Below are 21,753 nucleotides of genomic sequence, written 5' to 3' on the forward strand. Positions count from 1 at the left end.
ACTGAGGCAGAAGTTGTGCCTTACAAGATCTCTTCTTCCCCTCATCCCCATTTCTCATCTGTGACTTGACCATAGTGGGAAACACTGTTTATCACAGTGAAGCTAAAAGGGCACATTTGGTTTAAACTTCATTCCAAAGCAGATATTATGGCCAGACTTATCCCAGGACTTTACCAACTCTGCTCCAGAAAGGGCTGTATCAAACACACTCATGTTGTCTCTACTGTAAAAGCGACATGGGGCGATCTTCAAAGACAGTTTCAAAAGTTGTTTATCATAGATCACAAAGTTGTTCGTAACAACTGAACATAATTTCCCATATTTCACAAATGCAGCATGACAGAATCCTGGGCATGCAGCAAGCAAGCGAAAGGGAATCCAACCCCTACAGCTACCAATAGGATGGTCGCTAGGAAAGGTTTAATTTCATTTGGGGCACATTTATGGAGAACTTCCATAAATAACAGCTCCTCTTGTTTACTGCATGTTGTTAAGTATGTGGAGTCACACAGAGAAAGCCTATTTCTTAAATTGCTGTACTTTTTGAACAACATAACTGCAGAACAATGGCAGGAGATGGCCAGCACCAACTGTGCAGCTGGTGTTTCCAGAAGGACCTGGAAAGGGGTCAGCCTGTGAAGAAATTAGTCTATTTTTTTTATTTCTTGCTGGTTGCTTCCAAAACAGGAGGCTGGACCAGATCGGCTCGTCGCATGACTGCTGATGGCACTACATGCTCCAATGCCAGGGAGATCGGCCTTTCTGCGCCAGGAGGAAGCATTTCCCACCCTGGAAAGGCACAGATCAGCATCACAGCATCGCCCAGAAGGCAGCAAGGGTTGCCTCAATGTTTTGCTACTTTTTCTCCAGTTCTATGCTGTTCATCTTTGTGTTTCTCATTTGATCTATCATAGCGTTCATTTAAAATTACAAACATTGTAGAAAGCATATTTTTAAACAGGTTAATTCTCAAGAGTTAGAGCACAACCTAAATTAAAATTTGTCCTAACTGGGACTAGATCAAGACATGAAATGCAGGTTTTAAAGCCAAGGCATGGCTACATTTTTGAAGGGAAAAAGAAACCTAGGCTATGAACACATTAAATTTTATAATGTGAACAGAATACATTCTTCAAACAATACATTATTACGGTCATCTGAAAGCAAGTGGTGTATTCTGAGCTGACACTGAATTAGCCTCAGCACACACAATGAAAACTCTATTATTCCTGGAGAGATTTCAATCGCAGTACTTCTGTCTGTAAATGTACATGGCACCAGACACGTGTTCACTGTGGAACTGCCAGAATTAGACCATCTTCTATTCTAGTATAGCACATGCATAATCAATGAAAAAGTGTTTGTAAAAGCTCTCTCCAAACTCATACGTGACATATGGGCCACTGGAAATAACACTGAACACCTAAGAATAAGCCATACTCTTCACTGATACAGTCTGAAATAATAAGGTAAGAAATTAAAACTCTGTGAAAACAGAGTCAGAATTAAAACCATAAAGGAAATCCTTAACTTAAGTCTCCCCTGAGCTGAGTGCTTAACTAAGCAACTTCTCCTCTTATTTTATTCCTCCTTTATTGTTTAATAATCAAAATACATTAAGAAAACTCCAGAGGGTAGTATTAAGTGTATTAAGTTCATTGTTTTGGTTAGCAGTAACTACAGGACTGCAAGACACCTCAAATGTTTTAAAATGAGAGAACTCTGTGTGTGAGTACTAGGTTGGTATAAAAGGCAGAACACATTGTTTTACTTTTTAATAAAACTACGGCCTGGAAGTTACCTGTGGATAACAGTTGCATTTGTGTAAAGTAAAGGTAACATTAGCACTCCAGATTACAAACATCACCCAGAAGCACACTGCACTACAGTAACAAGTGTCCTAGGCAAGAGAGATTTGGCAAATCAGCAGCTCAGCCTGGTAAAACTCGCAATAAGAGCATAAAATATGACATGAGGTTGGGACTGTAAGCTAGCAAAGGAGGCAGCGTAAGTCATTCTGTGTTGTAAAAAAAAAAATCACTGGAAAAGGGTATCCCATTAAAACTGTACCAGTGGTTGACACCAGGTGTCAGAGTTAGTTTGTGGAAATCTAATTTAGTTTAGGAATTACCAGTCTCTGAGAAACTTCACACATGCTTTGCAGTGCAGTTTGATGAAGCTGATGCAACAGAGCTCACCTGTAGTTTGATCCACAAGCACACGTGAGTTGATGATGCGTCCAAAACGTGAAAACATATCTTCTACATCTTTTTGTGTCATTGACCTTGGTAGTCCACTAATATATAAATTAGCATCCTTGATAACTTCAGAACTTGGACGTGCATATGAAACCTTTAAAAAGAAATAAAAACATGTTCAGGGTATAAGTAGGAATTTATTTGGTAATGAGTCACTTTTATTTATTCCCCTTTAAACAATGCAGGCATTTTTTACTGTACTACAAAAAAGTGGAACAGGGAGAACGCCGGAGAAAACTGCCAGAAGAAAAAGAAAAAAGTCATGTCCCTGTATAACTCCATTCATTGTGTTTATCCAGCAGATAAAGAATATAGTGGCACTGCTATAGAGGGACAACAGTAGACCAATACCGATGCTCTTAACAAACGTATCTGCTACGTTGAAAAATCCCTGTCTGAAGTTCTAACTTCTAACACTGGACCTGTCAGTAACCACAGACCACACCAAAAACTTGTGCTGTCAGTATGTTTTTTAAAGCCTCATAAAAAGATTTCACCAGCTGAAGTGCAGTTTTCTATCCCAATTTCTGCTACTAGCGAAAGTTACAAGCATCACCTAAGCAGGTGTGATTTCCTACACAAACAGTAGCAGCTGTTATTTTGGAAGAGGAGTGCATGTGTATTAAACACGATTTAAAACAGAGATCATCAAGTATCTGAGATGTACATGAGTCCAAAAGCCTGGCAACAATTTGGAATGATCCCAACTACTACTGTAAAAATGGTGAGAATGAAAGAAAAAAGGGAACTTTTGAATACAAAGCTGTTATAAAACTGGAGAGGCTAACAGCTCACTTCACTGCTCCTCCCTGGCAGTTGGAGAGCTCACAAGCCTTACCACCAGAATGAAGTTTAATAGAAAGCCTTTTTCATAGAAGACAAAAAAAATCTAGACATCCTACCTTGATAGTTTTTGACTGAAGTCTGAGGCCATTCAGTGTGTTTATTGCTCTTTCAGCATCTTTTGCAGTTACGTAGTTCACAAAGCCGTAGCCTAAGCTGTGTCCTACATGGAAGAACATTTTTTTTAAAAAAATTAATCCTAACAAAAGAAAATTTTCACCATCAGAATAAAAGGAAATGCAAATGAGAAAAAATGAACTCCACATAAACAAATATTTAAATAAGCTGAAGACTTTCTCAAGGCTGGTATATATCATATGAAGTAACTCCAAGCTCTTTTATTTGCCACTTTGGACATCCCTCTGTCTTCAAAGACAGCCGCAGATGATCTACCAGTAGTAAGAAATTCAAGACCAAATTACCAACTTTGAACAGTCTTGTAAACTGAATGGGTGTGGAACAAAGGCAAGAATTTAACAAAGATCATGAGTACAAACTCTTGTAGATAAAGAGCAGAAAGCATCAGTGGATGAACTGCTAGGCAAGAAACCATCAAGCTACTCATTTCTGGGTAGTGATTCCAACCTTCACACCTGGAGACAAGAGGGGAAAAAAGTTTTCAATCTTTCATACATTCATACAGCGAATGAGCAGAAAGTCTCCCAAACACGGGGTGAAACCAAGGAGTGAAAAATTCTCTTTAACGCAGACAATTCCTGTACTGTTACTTTATGTAAGTTTACTATTGTTAAAACATTTAAGGCAAAGGGTATTTATTCAAACACTTATTTGTTCTGTTTCTATCTCCAACCTCCACAAATGCTACTATCGATTATAACGCTACAGACTAAGATCATTTCAGGTTGCAATTTCCCAACAATCAGAGGCTCTTGCCACTGTAGACCTAAAAATAACCAAAACACTTTCAAGATTCTCAGTGCCACAAAGTAACTCACATTCAATAAAAGATACCTTTTACAGAGAACTTCTCCTTGTCTCAGCCAGATCTGTGGGATTTTCTAAAGGAAACTGTAAACATGCATAGGAGAATGTGCTATTTTAGTTTAACAACATACTATTTTTGAGTTGCCATTATTAAGCTCTGTTGTTAGGCCAGAGAACACAGCTAATTGTTACAGTAGAGGATTCTCTTCTGAAATTTTCTGAAATTCTCTTCTTTTTTAATCACACAGCATGGCTCCACAATAGTCTGAGCTGGCAAGGAAGTTTACTTACCCTTTCCAGACATTTGAGGACACCAAATATACCCCATCTCATCCCCAAAACAAAGCAAAAAGTCAAACGGTGATTATGATAGCACAATATGTCAGAGAAACTGGAGATTAACTCCCTGTACTGAAAAAAGGATCACCACTCTACTGAAGGGGTTGAGACTTACGCGTCTAAAAGCCAGAAGGGACAGAAGGAGGATCCCAACACCCCTAAAGTGCCATCGCTAGCAGCACACATGCCACTGACTGAGGAGCCTCTGCAACAGCACAAGGCCTTGGCACATCCTCAGCATTTGGTGTGAAACCTAATAGAGCTGTAACTCATCTCAACCCAAATAATGTCATTGCCTGTTTCCTAACACACTCCTCATGTAAACAGTCCCAGTTAATTTTTACTGTCTGCCAACGCTCTTAAAGAAGCTAGATCCCTTCGTGTTCAACCCTGCACAGAAACAAGATCTTGTTCTCTTAGGGATCCAGTGCTAAAATGTGCACAGTACCAGAGATGAAACTTCCATGATGCCAGATGCTTCTGCACAATTGCAATGGTAAATCACTCTTTGATTTAACTCTGCAGAGGAAACAGATGCAATAAAAGCAAGATCTCAGACATCAGCTTCTGCACCTCTGTCCTTCAAATGCCTACAGATAACAATCATCAGGACTTTGCAGACACATCTTACATGCACCTACAGTATGGGTTCTGTAGATTTCTTTACAACATTCATTTTCTATTTTATTAGTCAGATATAGTCGATCATTTAGATCAAATCTGGGTAGTCCACAATCACCCACAGAGATTATTTTCCCTTGATTATGAAAACAAATAACTTAACAATTTTAAGAAAAAGTGTTTAGCTGGACCCTGGCTTATTTCTCCAGAATCTGACCAAGAAAACAAAGGTAAGTTTAAGAGGGAACAACTATCAGGCTGAGAGTAGACGACTTTTCCCCCTCCTCCTCTCCAATACCCCTCACAGACACAGCACACCAGCACCAGCTGCTTTATAGGTATTTTCAGTCTTCCTGAAAGCCACATAAGCATGAATATTCCAGCAAACTACTGAAGAGAACCAGGTGCTAACAAAGTTTTTAGAAATAGGCCCTTAAACACCAGGGAAACAGACTCCAACAGGACTGACCCCTCCGAGCCCATACCCCTGGCAGCCAGGGCTGCCTCTTCCTCGGTGGATGCTGCGCTAGGAAGGGGTCACTATGTGCTGCCAGGGGAAGAAGAGCAGGAGTCCACACTATATACATTTATTAAACTATCTTTAGTACTCAAGAGTCATGGAGATCAGGGGCAACCAGTGCAAGTGAGTATCCTTGCCTATTTTCTTGCCACAAGTTCCCAGAGAGCACAGCAGGCAAGCAGCCATGACCCAGCAGCTTTCCTGCAGAGCATCAGGTGTAAGCACGCTTCCCATTCAAAGCAGTTTGATTTTTGTCCCAGGCACTGCGATTGAAAGCATGTCCTACAGACCTCTCCCAGCGCTCTCCTTCTCCAAACTCAGGTCTTCATTCTTCCTATCTGCTTGTTCTTGTGCAAACACCATCCCTGAGCTTACACTCGCTTACCCTTTTCCCATGTCTGTTCCCCAAAGTACCCACAAGCAGTGACCCTTGACCTTTTTACTGTTTTCATCTGAGCAAAATTCTGTATCTTTCCCACTTCTAATTTTATACAGGTTGCTCAATGACTATTCCTTCGCAAAGGGTTTGAATTCTCTGGGGAAAAAAAGAGAGAGCAGGGACGTACTGGAGTTTACAGAAACAAACACAGATTGAAAAAAAGAAAGGTCTGAGAAGTGACAGGATTACATCAGTTATCAGATTTTCTCATATTCACCACAGGTATTTGACTGCAAATTTGGACCAAAACCCAGAAGTTATATTTCTGTTAACTTTTTGCCACTAGATAAGAAAATGCCGATTACTTATCTTTCTCTACAAAAAACCAAGAATACAGACCTTCCCTTTCAGTCTGTACTTACCACCTCTAAATCACATCAGTGTACCATGACTGCAGTCCTTAGGTGCTAAAAATTCAATCCACACAAAAAAAATTGATATATTAACTTCTCTTGCTCTAGACACTTGATACCATCAACCTCAGCCATCTCCTGCCGTTTAGTTACTGGTTTTCATCTCTAAATAGGCTGAGATATTTAACACACGACAGCCCCGTCACTGCAAGACGCATGTTCCACCGTCCCCTCAACAGATCACTCTTCAGGAACACCCTCTGCTTCACAATTTTACTCTGTATTTCCTCCTCCTAAACAGGACAAAATAAATTGTTTTTCGGGCATACCAGAGAACATGTAAGGAATTGGCATTTACACGGCATTATGATTTTTGTTAAGCATTTAAGTCAGGCAAGGAGACAAGTTATTTGCTTTATCATGATGTTAAAAGCCTGCTAGAAACTTATCATGCAAAAGAAGGCAGTACTGTAACAGTTTGATTATTTTAGCGGATAGTAAATAAAAAAACCTTTAAAAACAATTTTAAGAAGTCTGCATAATGCAAAACAAATACAAATCTAGTCGAGACAAAGATAAAAAAAACAAAACAAGTGGGTCCTTACCTGGATGTATAATTGACAAAGTGACCATAAAACCTAGTTTTAAGCAAACTACTATACTCCTTCAACAGAAAGAATCTAGTTTTGTTTTCATGATAAAAAGCCCTTTCATGAAAGAGGGCACTCAGTTTCTTTCTGTACATCACTTGGTTTTCTGTCCATGTCCTTGCTTCCTTTCCCAGCTCCCCGAGACGCTCTGCTTCACTCACCAGCTTCTTTCTTATTCCCCTCCCACTACCGCCCAACACCTCCAGCTTCACTGGGGTGTCCAGTATGAGACCAGAGCCCACATTTATTTCCCCTTTCCATGCAGACTAGCTGCCCCCTCTGAAAGCAGCTAACACAGATTCTCCCATTCCTGTCCTTCTCAAGAAAACCTAAATTTAAACCTGGCTCCTGTTACATCAGAACACCTCAGAATGAAGGCCTTTTAATTTAGAATTTGTTTTCTGATCTGGGAAATAGTGTTTTGGATGGAACAGATCTCCCCAGATACCACTCAGGCGAGGATGTGACACCTTGGAAATAGAGTTGGGTTTGGTTTTTTTTGTTTGGCTTTAAAAAATGTGCTGTGATTGATAACCAGATAGCTTAAATATGTATGAATGCAACAAGAAGTACCACGTCCAAATACCAGACATCAACGCGCTGAAAAAGCAGAATTCAAAGCGGTGACTCTGTAGTTTCAGAGCACGAGAACAGATTAAAAGCGCTCAGATGTGCCTTGCGTGGGCTTTCTTTAGTACTGTTATGCTATTGTGTAGCTGGGGATACACAATCACATCAACCCTGAGGCAGGCACCCTTGCATCAAACTTCCAAAAAAAGGTTATGCCAACGCAGAAGTGCAGCAAGGTAGGATTGGCAGAGCAAGCGATTGAGAGGTTACTCTCTAACCCCTGAGACGAGCCAACACGACGCACACAGCATCCTCTGTCTCCCAACATCCCAACACCCAGGAAAACAAGCAGATGTGTCAGCAGAGCAGCATGGCTACGCAGGAGCTCATGGCAGAGCTCCAATGCACATAGGCAGTGAACAGGAGATGGAAGAAGCGACAGCCTACAAAAGGATGAATTTGGAAACACTGTCTGCTCCGTCTCAGGAAAGCCAGAGCTCAACTGCAGTTGAGACTTGAAAGGAATGCAAGCAAACAAAAAATAATGTCAAGGGTAACAAGAAAAGCTGCTATGGCTGTCTCAGCAGCACAAGGCTGAACAAGGAAAATATGGGACAGCTGCTGTGGTTTCATGCGAGTGGTACATGACGCCTTCTTTGCCTCACTCTTCATCAAAGCCTAACGGGCCTCTGCACTCAGGAAGGAGTTCAGGGACAAGGACCAGAGGGTGAAGATCACGTCAGGGACTGCTTGGTCCTGAACCATACAAGTCCATGGGATGAGATGGGCTCTTCCTAAGGGTGCTGAGACATGAGGCTTCTGTGCTTGCCAAAACTGCTCTCTATGATCTTTGAATTTGAATGGTCATGGAAACTGGAAGAGGTGGAAGCAGTTGGCGATGTGGGTTCTTAGAGGAAACCTTTTGTAAGGAGAAGGAAAAGAAAAGAGTGATAGGAAAGAGATAAAGAAAGACATCACCACCCCTGGATCCCATGATGCCTCCTTGATGACAATGACGGCCATGGTGATCTTTCGATGCGAGGCACACACGTGGCTCCCTGAGTTGCTGCCTTTTATCCAGTCTACTGCACAGGTGCCATTGTGTGGGGGATGGCCAGAAGCCCCTCTCACAATTAACTCTGCATGGCCTCTGGCTATACATGGCAAGTTGTCTTGCATGGCAGCAGAGAATTGTGCATCCTCAGATAGGCAGACCCAGACACCTCTGCTTCCAGCACTTAACCGTTTTCTTCTCATTGCTGAGCAGAACCTGCCTTGTCACAATGTTTGAGACATCACTAACTCTTGCAGTCTCTCACAGCTCTTACCAAGGTTGAAGATGACACCAGGTTGGGAGGAACCTGTCAATGTATGGGAGGGCAGGCTGCCACGCAGGAAGGATGGGTCAAGGCACTCACAAAATGCAGCAAGGACAAATGCAAAGTCCTGCTCATGGGAGGGAAGAAACCCTGGCAACATCAGGCTGGGAGCATGAGCCAGCAGTGCACCATGACAGAGCAGGTTAGCAGCATCCTGCGTTGCAGACACAAGTAGAGCTTTTCTTCTCCCTCACAGTATTTTCTCCCATTCACGGAGCCATTTTAAAATTTTGAGTTTATTTCTAGTGTAGTCCTTAAACCAAAACCTGGAATTACCAGAACTGCTTCACAGCCAGGAACACAGACTGCCAATTTTCATGGACTAGTTGTCACACATTCTCAGAAGCACCCACTCTCATAGTCTATTTTTAATTGAGTGAAAACTCATTTCTGAAGGGTTCCACTAGTTTTCTTCTGTCATTTTTTCATCCACTGGTCTCAGGAGATGATGCCGGTTTCTAACTCCTCCTCGTGTCCTTCAGCCCAATGTTAAATCTGCTCCATATCATAAGTTTTAACCACTTTTTCACGATAATATTCTAAATGCCAACTCCAAAACCTGACAAGCTCTACATGCATTGCTTGGATTGACTCTGAAGATAAGCTGTTGCTATTTGTTTTCATACTACAACATGTCTTAAAAAAAAGGATTTCTGTCAAAACACATATTTGAATGTGAACAAACATCTCAAGAATTTAATAACTGATCTTCAAAACTAACAGTAGAAGGGCATGATTTTCCATTAGAAGTCTGCGTTGCTCAAACCCTACCATCACAACACAGAAGTGATTCTATTTATTACTAGTCTACCACATAGCTCACAGTGTATTTTTGAAAATATAGGAAACAGCCTCTCCACTCAGTCCTTCACTAAAGGTATAGATGATGGTTCCCAGCTACCCTGAAAACACACAGATCTGATGCTAAAACCCATAGCATCAATCAAAACTCTTATCCTGATCCAGTCCCCACACCCCCAGCCCTCCACACCTCAGCAATGGCCTCACTCCTGGCTCCAGCAGGGACACTGAGAAATTGCTTTGCTGCTCTGGAGCACACCCGCTCTTTAACATGTGTACCACGGTGACCACAGTAAATCCCAGGAAAATAGAAAACATGCTGCTCCAGACGGGACTAAGTACAGTAGTTTTAGGACAAGTACCAAAGTAGCACATTAATCTTAAAAAAATCACTTGCACTCTGCCCCCAAAAAATATTATACAGTCTTTTATACAGATTTTGGAAAATGGAAGCAAGTATTTTTTTTTCCTGAATAACTTCCTGAAGTTACAAAGTAATCATTCTGAGTTTCTTTTTACAGTTCTGCTTCATCTCCAGTCTAGTCACAAAAGCTGTCCAAAACTATCAGTAGTCATGCAAACAGCCAGAGGGCACTGCAGAAATCCCACAGAATCACACTTGTGTGGGGCTGGGGACAAAGCTCAGCCACGCTGGACAGTCTGCCCTTGAGCCTAACCCAGTAACACACCAGGAACCACTGCACTGTGCTCCACTTACACTTTCTGCATACCCTTTGGAGTACAAAACCAAAACTTCACATTTACACTGAAGCATTTCCATAATGTTTGTCCTTTAAATACCACTATGATCAATGCAACAGCTCAGCACCTTTCTTCCACAGTAACTGACTGCAGCTTTATTACAGTTTCTACAACTAACGCAGATCACTACCCAAGCCAATTCCTGCTTCTGTTTAAGACTCAAAACCCTTATGTCTTAGTGAAAAGACTTTTGATTGCAAGAGAAAGGAACTAGAAAGGAAACAAAGAAAATTATCTCTAGTTTTACTGGTAACAATGTTCAAATACAGAATGTGTCCCCACTGCTTCACCAGGCTTTATAAACCAGGACACAAGCCACTTTCTGGTCTGAGGCCAAATGATGAATAGTCTCATTTATGGAAGTTTAAGGGTAAAATTGCATTTAACAGGTTTGGAAAGCCTGACCTTCAAACAACTCAGGAAAATATTATGAATTACAAATAAAGTGGCCTCTCCACCATTTGCAAAATAAATGGCATTTGCCTTGAAACAAAGATGACTACAAGCAATTCAGACACTTCTTCAGAAAAAAAAACAAACAACAAAAGCTACAAAGCTAACTTGACATAAGTCTGTTCTTTACTCTGGCTCAAAGAGACAGCTTTCACTGCCTTCACAATATGTAAAACATTCGACCACATGCAGTGAGAGTGATAACTTTAAGTCCTGAAAACAAAAGGCTTACTATTTTCAGTAATTCATTTAACGTAATGAAGCCCTTCTGCATACCTAGCATTTCTGTATGTTCTCTCTATATTTTTTCCTCTCTCTCATTTCCACAACATCTTCCTATTGAGATTTAATTTAAGTTGCTCCAGGGCTCTTTTCCAGATGAGCTGCCAGCATCCTAGATGCTGTGAAGTGAAAAGGATTTGTAAAGTGAACACAGAAAATACCAGGCCCACAATTATGCATTAATACCCCAGGCTGATCTTTTGAGGAAGTCTTTGGGAGGAAAATGCCTTGCTCACTTACTCTAAGATCTCATTTTTTTAAACTTCAGGACAGATTTTATTAATCTGAGGTTGGAACAGAAACCGGAGTATCCAAGACAGACGTCTGAAAAATCCACTCTCCCCATTTTCTTAGGAGACATTTCAGCTTTCAAATAATGACACTTTTTCAGCTGCAAACATTATAATGCAAAACCTCAACAAGAGTTCAGAGTCAACACGATCATGAGCTGAACTAAACTGTTATTCTGCAGAAACATACTGCTTCTCTGTCAGAAGAGAATGAAAGTATTCTGAGAAGATGTGGAACAATAACTCCCACTGAAAACATGTTGAGAAATTATTAGAGTACAATAGAAGATTTTGCTATATGGCTCATTTTTATGGCTTGGTGAGGGAAAAGAAAGGCAAACAAAGTGAAGATGTCAGCTTTTGTAAAGCAGAGTACTTCCTGCAATGGCTAATACAACTGTGTTGGCCTTTCTGACCTTATGTGCCTATGTACTCTAAGGAGGGATATTAACATATCTAACCCTCTCAATGTCTCCAGATAGAGTAAAAGGATACCCACAACCCTTAAAACAGTAGGAAGTCATCCTCTGTTATGCCAGCCCTGCTCTAAAGCTTTCAGAAAATGCTGCTGAGATCCCCCTGAACAGCAGCACAACCACCCAGCGTACCAGCCACTCCTCCCTGTTTGGTATCAGCTGCAAACAGGCTGAGGGTGCAGCCTGTGCCATCATCCAGGGCATTAACAAAACTTTTTCAACAGAATTGGCCCCAATATCAAACCTTTGGATACTTCACTACTGACAGGCCTTCAGCTGGACTTTGTGCTGCTGATCACCAACCTCAGAAATTGGTTTTCAACCCAACCACAGGTCCTTCACTCGCTGACATGGGTCCTCCAGTAGTGCACACCCCCTGCAGCGATAAAAACACATCTCTCTCCACCCAGCCTAAGCAAGAGGCCCCAGGCACTCCCTGCAGCCCAAGACCTGCAAAGCTGCACCCTCTTTTTCGGTCAAGGCCTCCGATGTTATAGGGACAGCTGCTGCAATTACGGCTGGAGACTGTGCAGTATGTCATCACCACTCCCAAGTGCCTACAGGCTGATGGCAACACAGTCCACGGTCCTCCCTGCACCGCTATGCCTGTTCAGTGTTCTGGGAGATATGCACTTGGTTAGACTGTTACATAGGCCTGTCCTAAGCAACGGTTAAAGAGCAGTTCCCTAACCGGGGATCAACTGGAACAAAAGCTCTAAGTGATCAAGTCCATGAGACAAGAGCTCAGAGCTCCTTGCTAGAAGTCAAGGCCTCCTGTAGCTATTCTCTCCTGGCAGCAGCAAGCACTCCAGCTCCTCAAAGTGTTCCCAGAAGTCTGCTGAAATTCCCAAATGTTCCCAGAGGATTTAGAGCAGGAACTGCTGCACCAGCTGTTGCTTCTGCTGGCCATGCTCTGAACCCACTGAAAGAACCCAAGCAGCCTTTCAATTAAGTGTATTCCCATACACTCACCAGCACTCAGTCATTACCTCTGAGGTAGTTTACGTAGCCAACCTTATGATAAAGGAAATTAAGTGAAGCTGGCAAAGCTACAACCGTGTTAACACTTTCAGTATTTGGTCAATTTGCCTGTAAACCATTTGCACTTTTCATTAAGTTAACTGACGTTGCCAGGCATTCTTGAATGCACATTTGAAGAAACTGCATACCACCAAATGTGATTAAAAAGCTAGAAAAAAAATCCAGAGGTAATGATGCATTCCGATTTCACAGTTAACAGCAAAACTACATAAGCAATTTCACGGTTATTTTCCATGCAAAAGGAAACCATTTCAGCCAAAGAGAATACTGAAATATTTTCCACAAGACAAGAACACTTAAGAGTTCTGTTTCCAGACTGGAGTTCACTGCAGTAGTGAAATGAATAGGAAGTTGCAATGCCACATGAGCTGGAGAGCTACTTATCACCTTTCAGCACCTGGAAGTGGTGCAATAAAAACTTCTTTCCTTTTTTGCTTTAAAAGCTCACAAGGACACAGCCATTCACTTCTTTTTCAGCTGCATTATTTCGATGAAAGTCTTCCCAAGAAGACATCACAAAAAGGAAAAGACAGGGAAAAGGCGAAGATGCAGATCATTTCCTGAAGAAATCCAACTACCTAGCAGCTATTTGTTTCTGGTCTTGTAAGCAACATTTGCGGTGCAAGTCATCCACAACGACAGTACTTTTTGAGATGGATCCCAGATTTCTGCATATAATAAAATCACCCCAAAATGTCCACCCTGCTCCACATTTTTCAGCAACAGCAGAGGAACACTTGTGTCCCTGATAGCTTAAGGAGTTCAACCTTAGCGAGCTCCAGAGCTCAAACTTACATAAGTAAATGCAGACAGCGGAGGTGAAGTCCACTGTCTCCTTTCAGTGTCTGCACAGAGATGGCCATATTTTGGTAGCTGACAGGTACAGAGCCTTTTGCACAGTCTGAAGGATCACATCCTAGATTTCCTAGAGTAGAAAGTCATGAGTATTTTGTCATGAGTATCACAGATACCTTATTCCCTGCTCAAGCAGTACAGAAGGTGTGAGGGAGGGAACAAGAACCCTCAGGCAGTTGGATGCCTCCCTAAGCAAATCAACTGCCATCAGACAGAACACTTCTACACAGCAAACTCATCACCACGTACTCAGATCAGGACTACAGGTGCCACGAGCAATAAACAGATCTCAGGTCTAAGACCCTAAACACATGAGAAGAGGTTAACCCATCCTCTTTAGGGCAGTCAGGTTTGAAAGTACCAATGTTTCAACAGGGTAAGGGGAAGACAGACACAAAATACAACTTACACTCACAGCAGACTAACTTTCAGCTTTAGCATTCAGTCCAGATGGACTAAAAGTCTGTGCACACCTGCATGAACTACAAACTAAAGACAACCAGATTCTCTCAAAAAATTTACAGCTATTGATTAGAAGTGTCCACACTGTGCACAGACATCCTGACAACAATAATCCACCCTCATCTGTGCGACAAGGAATTCAGCAAGAAATCAGGATTTCTGCATTAAGAGATACTGAAGGAGGGGAATGCTTTAAAAATGTTCACCTGTAAGAGGAGTCAGGCACAGCAGATTGGCTGGAAACCCAGACCCCAGGATCTGGATGTCCCAGCTAAGTCAAGCACCTCCAACACAAAATATGGTACAGGGTTTATTTCTTCTGTTGAGCCACCTGTGGTAGGAGGCAGTGGCTCCAAAGCAGAAAATTCATAGTAAAGGATGTAAATCGACACCAGGGTTTGCTGCTACTTTCAACTTCCTACAGCATTCATCAGTAACAAAATAAAGGGTAAGTAGTCTAGTGATTTCAAAGCCTCTCTCTAAATTTTATAAACACAATCTAATACATGGAACATAAGATTATTCAGTTTTATGCTGCATTTCAAACAAAACCCAGCAACACACATAATTTGATCAAACATAACTTTGGCTTTCAAATCCATTCTTGAATCAAAGTCATTAGTCTCCAGAAAGCTCAATAGTTCAATAAGTCATTAAAAACTGCATTCCAGGCAGAAGACATTGTCTGCCCTACATGTTTGTTTAATAGAGAATTAACTGAGAAAAATTATACATATCAGTCACTGTTTTATGAAAAATAAGCATTATCTAACACACCAATTTTAAGTCTGCACATACAGTCAATAAAGACAACTTCAAAGACAAAAATGCTTTGATGTAATAGAATGTCATGGAGGCACCAAAACTGTGATTTATTTCACTGTTAAGAACTAAACTGACCTAAAAAGTCTAAATCCAACAAATGGAGAAGTTACTCCTTCCTGTCCAGGCCACTCAACCCCACCACACCTTACATGCCAGTATTACGACTTCTCTGACCCCACAGAAACCAGGGATCTAAACACGTTTTTCTGCAGCTCTCGTTTCCTGCTGGTTTGCCACGGGGTCAGAAAAACACACAGTGGTGGCACAAAAAAACCAAAACTCTGTCAACAAGACTGCTCTTCCGAGGTGCAGCCAAACATCAGATCTGCTTGGAGTGGAGTTTTACAATACAGAAATCTTAATGCAAACGTATGGGCAGAAAGAAAAGCAAAAGAAAGAAAAAGTGGTACTTTTAGAAGGTTCCTGAAGAAGCCAATTCTTAGCTGCTGATATTCCAAAACTATCAGTGAGCATGGAAAAGACCAGGAGTTGCTCCTAACAGTGTTGCAAGAATTTAGGCAGCGACAAAATGAAAATGAAGCAGTCTGACCAACGTAGTGAGGCAGAATTAAACAGTCGCAATCACTTTAAAGAAAAGTAAGCACTTTGTCCACAGACACTGGAGGACTCCATGCAACACTAATGGGAATTTTACCTCTTGATTCTTCAGATGGTTGTTAGGAGAAACCTGAAGCACACAAGTTTATGTTTTGGATTTTAAGCTACCCAGCACTGTCAAGTTCTGTCAAAGTTAACCAGACTTTACCAGAGTATTCAACACTACAGGGAGCAACGTGAAGTAGACTCTTAAACTTCACATAATGATGTATCTTGCTTCCCATTCAACAATATCCTTATCTCCCATGTAGACGATTTTGTGCTTATTTGAAGCATTAAGGTGTGGATCAGCCGTGACATTTAATGAATGGCTTGCTATCATTAAGCAAGAGGTCTTATTTCCTTGCAAAAGTAGCCTCCAGAGCAAGCTTCTACTTCTAAGCATCTCAAACTGTACGGCAACACCTAGGCTGAATATTCAGCTACCAAAATATTCAAAAAAAATCAGTATTTTATGTAATTATTTCATTATGATTTTACACATGCATTCCGTAAGTACGGATTTAAATAGATGGCCATCATGTGAAACTTCATCTGAAAGAAACTAGGAAAACTAAAGACATGGAAATGAGAGAAGCCATTCTGAACGTAACTTCTGGAGTTTTTAATTATTTAGTTATCTTGTCTGTTCTCAAGCTTATAAAATAAAGCACTAGAGTCAGTTAAGATAACACACAGAGAATTCTCATGTGTTTCATCAGCTTTCATCCAGTTTTTACAGAGAGAGGAGCAGTTTCAGACCTGTTTCGTTATGGATTAGACAATGATCTAAGTCAGTATTGCTGGATTCTGCAATACAAACTGAGCATGTGCAACAGAAAATTCCACAAGGCAGTGTCTGCAGGCTGAGAACAAACAAGCACACACAGTTAAAAGCACAATTACTTTTATTTTCAGAAACCACTATGCTTTCCTACTAAACCCAGGATTCCATGAATTCTGAACAAGAATAACCAGAATTTGTAAAGAGTTAAGAGTTCAAGGATTAAAACATCTTCACAAAGCAGATAAAAACCTCCTGCAACTAAATAGATATGGCTTATGCAACCAGCTGCTCTACCAGTTTGTTTTCAAGGAATTATTAAGTTTCACAAATCTGAACAATTCATTCCTCTCATTTTTTTAAGCTACTACTAACAATCCTATTTAAAGAACGTACAAGTTAAATTCCTGAAGAGCGATAAGGCCTACAACCATTGCAGATGCATTCCACACTTTTATTTTACTGATCAAAACCAGATCAAAAGGTTTGCTTGCATACCTGGAGGTCTGGTAGAGTCAAAAATGCTCATAATGAAGGAAGAATAGATAAGCTGGGGACCAAATGCAAACTAGTTTTAGACATGTCTACTGATACTCAAATTTAGGAACCGTACTTCTTGGAGTTCTTAACCATATACAAAATAGTAAGTAATTTAGCCTTAAGTATTCTGTCTTCCTAATACTCATTACCTAGTCTTAGCATTACCACAGTTACATGCATACTTGTCAACAGCTTGATTACACATAGACAAATATTTAATATTTCTACATTAAATTGCATTCAATTAAGTATTTGCTTCAGCAGTTTACCACAAAGTAAAAATTTCTTATATACTAGATTATACCTGCAACTTTGTCCCGAATAAGTTTTGCAGATTCAACTTCACCAATACTGCTAAATAGACTCCGTAACTCATCTTGCGTCATGTTCTGAGGGAGGTAGTTCACAATTAAATTTGTTCTACCAATATCATCCCTGCAATCTTCAGCCATGTGATCTTCATAACCATTAGACATTTTATATTATATCTGCAAAGAGAAAAATCCCAAGTAAGTTCTAGAACTTTACATATTTTCCACTCACAAAACAAAATCCTATTTGTTAAAAAATTCAGAACAATTCAATCTTTCAAAGTAACAGGCATGGCATTTTACAAAACTCTGTACCGTTAAAGAGCTCTTAAGGTTTGGGGTTTTTTTACATTCATAAAAAGCATCAAGACAGATTTTGTACACATTCCTGTAAACACCAAAGTATTCACAACTGCCAAGTTAAAAATCAGGTTCCCCATGTCCAAGCACTTGCCAAGCCAGGTTCCAAACTGCCCCCTCAACCTTAATTCCAACCTTATGGCCAGAACTCTTCAAAGACAGAGAGGAGCACCAGCCAGATCTCCCAGACACAGTTCAGTATTTCAACTGGGGACTATTTATTTTCTAAATGTTTTCTCCTTTACACATTGCTTATCCTGCATCTAAGGCCCTGTTAGTGTTAGCAGTCTTTGTTTAAGTTCTTAATTGCATACATGAACCAAATGAATCTGTAGTACAACGCTAACTTCGGTGCACATCGAGTATTTGATAGAATCACTATTTTTGCACTTTTTTAACGAAAGCCTTGAAAAAACATCCAGAAATCCCAGCACATGAAGATACCCTCTGCCTTAGCCAGCTAGCAGCAGAGACTGAATCCTGATGTTTCAGATGCAGAGGACATCTGCAACTCAAACCCACAACACATCCAAGCTGCTCTTCCTTCATGGGCTGCCAGAATAGCAGATTTTAAAGTGCTTTTACAACTACTTTGACATTTTCAAATTCAGGATACCTAAACCATGTTCCTGCAACAGAAGAACAGTAAAGTCTAGCAGACTTAAGAGGCCTAGGCGAGTTCTTTCTGGAAAACACCACCACCAGGAAGCCAATTTCTTGTATGGTTCCAGGCTCCGGTTTTCAAGTCTGCTGCAGATTTGCTCATCTCCTTAGTCCAAGAGCTAAGCATCTCCAGCTCCAAAACAACAGTTTTGTTTAACAGCTCTTAGAAACAGCTGCGAAGCACACAGAATTAACAGAAAAGCTGCTAAAAACCTGAAGGGAATACACGGCCTCCTGATGCTCACTTTAGCGCTCCTCCTCATCACAACTCGTGCATTTTGTCACAGAATCTAAATAAACACTTCAGCCTATTAGCAGCATGCAGGCATGTCAATTTACACCACAAGGTTGCTATAATATTTGAATATGAATGTGTTCTCAATTCAGACTCCACCAGTAAGGGGTATAAGACTTTTTAGTTTTCAGAGACATTAAAGCTAATCTGAGAGGATGGAGTTTTTTTCTCTAATCCAGAGTTCTCACTACAGCAATACCATCAGAAGTTTGCATACAGCTAAATCAGCAGTATCTGCTTCGCTAAATAATCTGTTCTCAATATATGCAGTTTACCAACTCTATAAATGCAGATTCACACCACAGTATTTCCAGAATAAAGGTAAATGAATGCTTCACTCGGTGCAAGAGATCAGCCTAATGAAAAATTTAAGCACTAGAAACTTAGCAGGAAGCAGACTTGCAACTCTAACTCCCTCCTGAACATTCAGCATAAACCTTCCAAGTTCAACATGAAATCTCTTCTCACTGAATCTCTCAGAGCCACCACAGAATTCATTACCACAGACTCAAAGATGAACTTTGTGTTCACTTTAACATAACTTTTGGCCAATACACTCATTTGACCGAAAGAGCAACATAAGGTGCCGCACATAAGCAACTATTCAAATTCCTCCAGCTGCAGTTTGCTTGAGAGTCAAGCATGTTATCTGAAGCAGGTATCCCTGGCACAGTGCTAATCTTGCCTGAGGCGATAATCAACCTGAGCTGAATTAGAACAGTTTCAGATATTGCTTCTCAGCCAACAGTAAAACATCAGGCCAGGTGTTCAGAGGATTCAAGAATTCCAGCTCATCTCAGTGCAGAGCAAGCCAGCAAGCCTTACAGTACCGTGGAGTTAATGCTGGCTACATGTGCCAGTTTATTTTTGCATTAAGATGGGTCAGAAGCATTCACATGACCACATATGTTTCACAAGGCATATTTGGAGAAGTAAAAAATTGAGTTTGAGTTACAACCATTGCCACCACAAGACAACTATGTAGCATCAGCTTACAGATGTCCAGTGCTTTTGACAGAGCACTGAACAGGCTGCCCAGAGAGGTTGTGGAGTCTCCTCTGGAGACATTCAAAACCCGCCTGGACGCCTTTCTGTGTGACCTGGTCTGGTGATCGTGCTCTGGCAGGGGTCGACTAGGTGGTATTTCAAGGTCCCTTCCAACTCCTAGTATTCTGTGATTCTGTGAAACTACAGCCACCACTGCCCTCCATGCAGTCCCACCTTGTGCATCAGGACCAACCAAAGGATGAACCTTTCCAGAGACTGCACCGCTACTGACAACTAGAAGTTGAATGATGGAAAAAGTCAGGAACAGGAACTAGAAATCCTAAGTCTACAAAGGGAATGCTGCCTGCAGGAAGGGACTTTCAGTTCCTTTACCAGTGGCTACTGTTAAGTCATGTCTGGCATTTATTTCATACTTTCTTCTTGTGAAGGGCAGAATTTTTTAAGTGGCGGTAACAGAGCACACCATTTTAGAGTAAACCATTATTAGAATTAGGTTAACTTGAGAATTAACACAGTATAGATTTAAACTGAACTCTGTTTTTAATACGTGTTGAAGCCTTAGCAGCTGGCGGCTTATAGGAAGAGAGATCATCTTGTTCCCCCTCACTCACAGCTTAGCCTTCAACCTCCATTTGTGTTTCCAGTGTTAACACAAGCAAGCCCCAGCACCCTTCTGCCCACCAATTTGTACCATGAAAGCAATGGAAAACTGCACCAGGAGGAAAGCACTTCTTGCTGTGTCAGCAGTTTTAATCTGCCTTCCCTGCACCAGGGCCAATGCCAGAGGACAGGGGAGCAAGAGGAAAAACCGCAAAGCTAGAAGCAGGGGAAAAGGCTCCCCTCATCGGATGTTTTTAAGCTGCCAGGTTCTCCCAGTTGTACTGTGAAATTCTGTCATTAAACACACAGTCACAACTGTCTAAGCACAATCTCAGAAGTTTCCTGTTCTGCTGAATGACAGGCAGCTGAAACTTCTTTCTTCAACAAATACTGAGCTTTAAAAGCTGATGACTTAAGTTTTCAAAATCATTTGAACCAAAAGTGACTCTGCTTGCCTTTGTCCTGTATAAAATTCAAGCACTACAAGCACAACACTCTAATATGTTGATGAGTACGGAAGTTATACAGTACGACTAGAGCATTCAGTAAGCAAAGAAAGAAACATTGAGACTTTTCCAGCATTACAAGACAAATTCAAATTTCCTTCACTTTAACCAAATTTTCCCAAGATACGATGCAAATCCTTCCTGCTAAGATTGTCCTTCTGCCAAGTTTAAGAAGCTGCTATATAGTTTAACACTTTCCAAAACCAAAGCCTTAAAAAAAAAAAATCTCTGTTTTCCTTATCCCACAAGGTATATCTGCTGCCTAAAAAGGAGGCACCACAGCGAGATACCAAGCACAGAAAACTCCACAGCACACCATACTGGCAAGTTACCAGACCGATATCTGGCATTAAGCAAAGTTGACAGGAGTTTGGCAAGTGGCTATCAACTTTAAATCATTTTACCACTGCCTCTAATCTCACTGTCTGCAATACTTCCCATCTCTATCTCCCTGTGATAAACAAGGAGTGCCCAGGGCATTGGTGATTCAGAAGCAATTACAACTGGGAAGGAAGCTGCCATCTGCTTTTCTTCAGACATTGGGAAAAAAAAAATGAGAGGAAGCGCTTGCATAAAGGCCTGGCAAATATTTTCACGGGATACCTGGAAGAAAGCATGCCAAAGTGATAAAGGCAGAGAAAAGGAACAGAGTGCTGATGGATAAGATGATCCTTTCTTCCTAATCTTTCACCAAGCACTTACACAACCTACTGCGGGACCGACACTTTCTGGCCATCCTGGAAGTGAGTGGGAAACCACTTCCTCTGCTGCTGGTGAACAGTTCTCACAGCAGCAAGAATAAAAACCACCCCTGAAGAACTGTTAACCTTTGCACACTGAAAAGAATTCCAAAAAGAAAAGGCTGCATAAAATGGTCAGTGTGGATGAAACAACCCGGTGCAATGCTACAGGCTTGGAGAGGAGT

General features: G+C 41.1%; 1 protein-coding gene across 2 annotated transcripts in view; it reads right to left on the minus strand.

Moving 5' to 3' along the window:
- Positions 1–17,577, minus strand: part of ELAVL1 (ELAV like RNA binding protein 1) — a 27,233-nt gene extending 9,656 nt beyond the window's left edge. For both annotated transcript variants that reach the window (XM_010190561.1, XM_010190558.1), the window contains exons 1-3: positions 17,390–17,577; positions 3,161–3,264; positions 2,199–2,352 (exon numbers count right to left, since the gene is read on the minus strand). In XM_010190561.1, coding sequence (XP_010188863.1) covers positions 2,199–2,352; positions 3,161–3,264; positions 17,390–17,561 — 430 coding nt within the window. In that variant the 5' untranslated portion in view covers positions 17,562–17,577. The remainder of the gene's footprint in view (positions 1–2,198; positions 2,353–3,160; positions 3,265–17,389) is intronic.
- Between the last annotated feature and the right edge of the window lie 4,176 nt (positions 17,578–21,753).

This window comes from Mesitornis unicolor, unplaced genomic scaffold (assembly GCF_000695765.1).
Source record: "Mesitornis unicolor isolate BGI_N332 unplaced genomic scaffold, ASM69576v1 scaffold24948, whole genome shotgun sequence".
Lineage (NCBI taxonomy): Eukaryota > Metazoa > Chordata > Aves > Mesitornithiformes > Mesitornithidae > Mesitornis > Mesitornis unicolor.